This window comes from Lolium rigidum, chromosome 3, assembly GCF_022539505.1.
Source record: "Lolium rigidum isolate FL_2022 chromosome 3, APGP_CSIRO_Lrig_0.1, whole genome shotgun sequence".
NCBI lineage: Eukaryota > Viridiplantae > Streptophyta > Magnoliopsida > Poales > Poaceae > Lolium > Lolium rigidum.
Genome location: NC_061510.1, coordinates 46,480,624 through 46,487,362, shown reverse-complemented (window position 1 = coordinate 46,487,362; position 6,739 = coordinate 46,480,624). Strand labels below are relative to the sequence as shown.

At 50.0% G+C, this 6,739-nt stretch overlaps 1 protein-coding gene across 1 annotated transcript; it reads left to right on the top strand.

The window, feature by feature from the left end:
- The first annotated feature begins 789 nt into the window (after positions 1-789).
- On the top strand, positions 790-3,425 carry LOC124694774 (IQ domain-containing protein IQM4-like). The gene is made up of 9 exons (XM_047227724.1): positions 790-1,238; positions 1,309-1,423; positions 1,538-1,603; positions 1,695-1,783; positions 1,879-1,969; positions 2,104-2,250; positions 2,350-2,442; positions 2,534-2,635; positions 2,736-3,425. Exons 1-9 carry the CDS (start codon positions 790-792, stop codon positions 3,423-3,425), a joined length of 1,842 nt encoding a protein of 613 aa, XP_047083680.1.
- The last annotated feature ends 3,314 nt before the right edge of the window (positions 3,426-6,739 follow it).

Below are 6,739 nucleotides of genomic sequence, written 5' to 3'. Positions count from 1 at the left end.
ATCACCCCATTCACCAATTATGTCTTGTCCCTCCTTAATCTGCTCTAGTTATCCGCTGCAAAAGTTGCTCCTTCTTTGTTGCCATTCTGCCTTCAGATGCCTTTCGTCAGGAGGTTATGCTGGGTGGATATGGTGCAAGATGTTTGAAGGCAATGAGGTATGGTGGACGGTGTATGATTTTGCTCCATAATTTCCTTTCCATGATCCTCTTGGTCACTTGGTTGTATAATGTTTATGCTGGAACAATGTGCACTTGTCAAGAAACAAGCAACAAAATGCGTCGTTTCTAGATATGCATATAGTACTTTTGATGTTTGCATTTGTTCCACATTGTCTGGCATCTGCTTATAAAGATAATAAAAATATGATATACATCGCTTATGAATATATGATCTTAGTATACGCCAGAGATTAAACATTTATTGCATAAAATCTAGGTTTGGTATGCTTTGATATATACTCCCTCTGGTCTCTTTTAATTGACTCGGATTTAGCACAACTTTGTACAAATCTGAGTCAATTAAATAGGACCGGAGGGAGTAGGATAGAGAACAATGGAAAGGAATTCAAGAAATATGTTGTTAAGAAAGTTCTGTTAATTCAAATAACCCACATCTGATGTCCTTTTGCTTCCCTTTATTGACATAGTGGGGCGATGCACTCATAAAGCACCCGGTTCTGCAGAGATCTGAAACAAAATAAGCAAGGCTTGCCAGAGGCAGAGGAGGAACATACCTAAAGCAAAGGCAAACAAAGAAAGTGCCACGTATTTAACATTTAATCAGAAAAATGGGTCTGTCGATCTCATACCCACCAGATGACTACCTTCCAGAGGATGACGAGGACTCGGATAGGCTATTTGTCCGGTCCTTCAGCTTGGACATTCTCAGCAGTCTCGACAGCCCTGAATTGTCACCAGAATATCTCGATGCCGTGAGCTCTAGGGAACATACGTTAAAAGGGTCCTTAAATGCCAGGAGAAAAGAGTGTCACCCATTACATGTCGAAACCACAATATCCGTGGTGAGTCCTAAACCAGAGAGAGACTGTTCTAACCATAAGCACGGTTATGGCATTCCAAAATATGGGAACACAGATTATCTGCCACCAAATTCTCCGGTGGTCGCTATGGTTAGCCCACAGCACCAGGATGCAGCACTAAGGGTGCAGAAGGTATACAAGAGCTTCAGGACAAGACGGCAGCTTGCTGATTGCGCTGTTCTTGTCGAACAACGGTGGTATGTTACAGTTTCATGCGCTGTTTGTCACTGGTGCAATGATGCCTGATATGTGTGACCCCGAATGCAGGTGGAAACTGCTAGATTTCGCATTGCTCAAGCGCAGTTCAGTGTCATTCTTCGAGGTAGAGAAGCCTGAGACTGCCCTATCAAGATGGTCTCGTGCTAGAATAAGAGCTGCCAAGGTATGTCTCACATTATGCCTTAAATCTTGCGGTCTTGTTTTTCTTAAAGACCAATAGCATATGATAACTGAATAGTGAACTCATATGGATGGTCATTCCTTGTTGTATCTTCAGGTAGGGAAAGGTTTGTCGAAGGATGAAAAGGCTCAGAAACTCGCACTTCAGCACTGGCTAGAAGCAGTATGACTCAAACACTATCCAACACTTTCCTCAAACGCTATCCATAGAACTGCACACATCAAACTTAAATTCCTTAGTGTTTCATGGGCAGATTGACCCTCGACACCGGTATGGCCACAACCTCCACTACTATTACCAAAGCTGGCTTCGCTGTGACAGCCAACAACCTTTCTTCTACTGGTACAGTTCATGCTGAACTCTATACATTATCTGTGAACAGAGATCGACGTACGACAAATACAAGCTCATGGTTTCTGAAAGTCTGTTTGTGGTAGGTTGGATATAGGTGAAGGAAAGGAGGTTAATCTTGAGAACCACTGCCCAAGATGGAAGCTGCTGCAGCAATGCATCAGGTATCTTGGCCCAGTAAGTTGCTGCGACCTGTAGACCAATCAATCTGAAATCTCAAACTAGAAAACGTTAGTAGCGTTTAAACAAACATACAAACAAAAGGAGACAGCATGTTACATCTCTGAACAAGGCGTTGTTACTTTATGCAGAAAGAGAGGGAGTTCTACGAGGTAATAATCGAGAATAAGAAGATGATGTACAAGCTGAGCCGCAAGATTGTCGACACCTCCGATGGCCCAAAAGATGCAAAATGGATCTTTGTGTTGAGCACGACGAAAGATTTGTACATAGGCTCGGTAATAGAATAGTAGCATTTGCCGCTTGTCAGTAGTACTCCACCAGTACCTAACCCATGATATTTACCTGCAACTGATGAAATAAGGCCATTGTTGCAGAAGAACAAAGGCACATTTCAGCACTCCAGCTTCCTTGCCGGTGGAGCCACATCTGCCGCCGGGAGACTAGTCGTGGCCGACGGAATCCTAAAGGTGACTGGGTCTGCATATTTCTACTGATGTCCCAGTTTTATGTTTATCGTTCCAAACTCACATGTCTGATTCAGTCACCCTTCGTCTTCAGGCTGTCTGGCCTCATAGCGGGCACTACAGGCCCACCGAGGCGAACTTTCGGGAGTTCATGAAGTATCTCAGGAAGAGGGACGTCGATCTCACCAATGTGAAGGTGAGGAGACCTATCTGAATCTTTCTCTGATGAAGAACAGCGATATATTGGCACACTTGTCTGATGCAATTCAAATTTTCTGTTGCCGGAAATGCTACAGTTGAGCCCGTCAGAAGGCGAGGAGGACGAGTGGCCCAGGCAGAGGGGTAGCCTCACCCAGCCAGACGTAACACCGGAGACCAGCAAGCCAGAGAAGCAGCAGGACACCCAGCCCCCTCGCGCCGAAAAGAAGAAGAAAGTCAAAATCGCTCCGACCACGCCACCTACCACCAGCGGCGGCGAGACGGGCGTTGGCTCGCCGGGGATGAGGAGATCCTCGTCGGGCACCCGGCTGCAGCGGAAGCGGCCGCCAAGGCTGACGGTGAGCAAGGACCGGCTGGGAAAGGGCGCGGCGGAGCAGGACGCCGGCGCGTTCGGGGACTGCCTGGACTTCTGCAAGGAGAACCTGTTCAGGAGCCTCGGCGCCGAGGGCGAGGAGGTTGTGGCTGTGGCGGAGGAGAAGATCATGCACCGGATCAACTCCAAGATGGCGCAGAGATCGTACCAGCTCGGGCAGCAGCTGTCGCTCCGGTGGACCACGGGCGCGGGGCCCCGGATCGGGTGCGTCCGCGACTACCCGCCGGAGCTGCAGTTTCGGTCGCTGGAGCAGGTCAGCCTGTCCCCGCGCGGCGGCGCCGGACCGCCCAGGTTGGGGCAGAAGAGCCCGTGCGCGCCGCCCCTCGCGTCGTCGCCCCTCGGCGCGGCCGGGACCCCCGCGGCGCCGCCGCTTCTGCAGCACGGCACGGAGTAGAGGTGAGTGCGGAATGCGGGTAGTGGGCGAGGTGATTCTTTACAAGTGTAAAAGTTGAGAATGCGCGCGGCGGCGCGCGAGACGCTAGTGGATTAGTACTGTATAGAACAATTGAGGAAAACTCTGAAGATGGTTTGAAACTTTCACAAATTTTGGGAACACTTGTAGTCTTGTACCCTGAATTGATAAGGGAAGCGCTGGCCGTCGATAGCCACATCTTCAGTCTTCCTCAAAGCGTCCTCAAATCGCGCCGGATTGAGCGTTTGGGGGACGTGTTTCGTTCGTGTCGCGTTTGGAGGACGTTGCTTCCCAATCGCGTCCCCCAAACAAAATTTCGGAAATTTTAAACTTAAACGAGATTCAATTAGATTCGTCCAAACTTAGCATATATTACATAGATTCGAAAGAAATTTGACTAAATTTAAACTAAATCTAATCTAGAAGTACTTACGGCGGCCGGAGGCGTCGTAATACTGGTGGAAGTTGTACATGTCGTCTGTGACGACCTCCTACTTGACGCGCTCGTCGACGGGCTCGTCGATGGGCTCGTCCTTCACCATTGGTCCATCCCCGGCTTCGGCGGCGGCGGGACGCCAATGTCGTTCACGGCCATCTTCCAGCCGCCGCTGCTTGGCAGCCGCATGTCCGGCGGGACTGGATATTGGGCATGGTACAGCGCCCAGGCCTCCGCCACGGTTAGGCTGCCGCGGCCGAAGCCGTTCGCCGCGGCGATCTTGCGGGAGGACGAGGTCGACATTGTTTGGAGCGGCGAGGAGAAGATTTGGGAGGGGAGAGGCGGCGGCGACGAGAAGTTTTGGGAGTGGTGAGAGATTGGGATGAACCGCAGGGCGTCTTAATGTACAGCGGCGGCAGCGGGTGGTTGCACGCAATAACGCCGGCGCGGACGGCCACACGGCCATGCACGACGAGACGTGTCCCTGCGTCGCCTGGGAAACCAGGGACGCCATTAACGTCGCTTGACCAAAGGTAGGCGACGGGGTTTTAGCCTTCCGAGCCGCTGACGCGTCGGGCCCGTGTCGCTTCGCCTCGCTTTTCGGTGTGTCCGGCGTGCCCGGTGCGTCCCCTGTGGGACGGGGACGGGCTCGAGGCCGGACACCGTATCGGGCCGCGCCGGACAAAAATCGGCTTTGGGGGACGCGGCTAGAACGGTTTTTTTGTCCGGCATGCCCCAAATAGCTTTGTGGGACGCTTTGGGGGACGCGACTGGAGATACTCTAAGTTACTAAAACTCGGTTGCAGTTTGTGCCGTAGGATCGTGATCCGACGATCGCAGCAAGCCGCGACGCAGTTTTGTGTTTGGGCCCCTCGGTTTTTTATAAATTTACCCGCAGTCCCGATCTTTCCCGTAAAACAAACATATATATCTATTTGGCCATGTAACTTCCTAATAATTAAAACAAATATGCCACCGTGCTGATTTACCCCTAGGCCAGAGGGTATAACAACAAAAAGAAACCACCCCCATACGATAAAAATTACTATTACAACAAAAATATCGAAAAAGGAGTACTACAATAAAGTGGTTAAAACAACATTTTTTGCCGTAGATCGATTTACAACAAAAACAGCTAATAATATTAACAAAAAATGCAAGCGATTACAACAAAAATCCACCATCAGTGAAAATTGGTCAAGCAACATTTAACTTTCTACATATTGAATCACAATAAAAATCGATATCTATTTAAACAAAAATCACAATCGATTACAACAAAAAAATCACTTGGTTATTGGCGACAATAAAATCTACAAAAGAATTCCAATAAAAATGTTGGTTGTTACAACAATAGTCAATAATAAAAAACAACAAAAATATTGGCTATTTAGCACATGATTTTTTCTCCAGGTTCATTTACAACACAAAAATCTATGTTAACAAAAATAACAAACGATTAACACAATAAAATCATGTGTTTTCAGCAAAAATAAAGAAGCTACCAAGAAATAAGCAGCAGCGTTCCAGGTTGCAGGCCTGTACCTAGCTTCTTTCTTTTATTAAAACAGGCTTGAAGGAAGTTACGGGTTAGGCGAGCAAGCGGACTAATGGGCCGTCATGCAGCGCCAGCTAGTGGGCCAGATGATTTCTGGGCAAGCGAAGGAGGTGCTGCGTGTGCGAGAGGGACCGATTTTCTGGCTTTGTTTGGTTGAACGAACGGAAGCGTTTTCCAATTGATAAACTACCCAAATCCTCTAAGAGCATCTCCACCGGCGCGCCCCATAGAGGCCCTGATAGCGTTTTGGGGGCCGGCACCGAAAATAGCTCACACCGGCGTGCCCCAAATAGCGTCGACGCTTTTTCGAGTCCAATAGAAGCACTGGCAACCCCGTACCGGCCCCTTCGGGCGCGACGGCGCCTCGCGGCACAATTTTTTTTTGGGCGTGGGAGCTGCCTGTCAGTGATGCCAGGGCGCCGCGCAGGAGATTTACTGCCACGACGCCGGGCTAGAAACTCTCCCGCCACAACGCCGCGCGGGAAACTCTCCCAATATGATGCCGCGTGCGAGGTTTCCTGCCTCGCCGCCGGTCTATATTATCCCTCCTCCCCCGCCTCATTGTTGAAAAAATATAAACCCTAAAAAATACCACAATATTCGATTCGTGGGAGGAGTTGATACGTCTCCGACGTATCGATAATTTCTTATGTTCCATGCCACATTATTGATGATATCTACATGTTGAGAGTGGATTTGGTGTACAGATGGGTAGGTGCGCATGCGTCAAATACCGTTCGATTTTTTTCAGCACCGTTGGATGCAGCTCAGCTACAGACGGCGACTACACGGTGTGAACTTTTCTACTCAGTATGCATGTTGCTGACAGATGACACCGCGATGGCAGCAGCAGCCACCATACAGACATGCGTGAATAGTAGAAAGCAATAAGTGTCTGCTTCCTGTGAATAGAAAATGAAAAACGTTGGCAGATACTCTATGTCTGCTTCCTCCACCGAGGCCATGCCCCAAGCCGCTGCTGCCATTCGGTCCAGCGACTCCCTCTCCCGTACCACCGCTCAGAGGGCCCCAAGCAACGCCGCTTCCTTCCACACAGCGGCCCTCCACCGCGGCCGCGTGGAGGCCGCCGCGCGCCTCAGGTTCCTCCACCTGCTCCTGCTCCCGGAGTGCCCCACCTCATCTCGTCGCTCGCCACCATCCCGGAGTGGACAGGGAATCTCCGATTTCTTTCTATCTCTCTCCAATTCCGCTCATACCACAACTGCTAGATGGCGTCGGTGTGCTGGCCCGATTCGTGGGGAGAGTGGCGGCGCTAGGGAGGAGGTCCTGGCGCACGAGCAC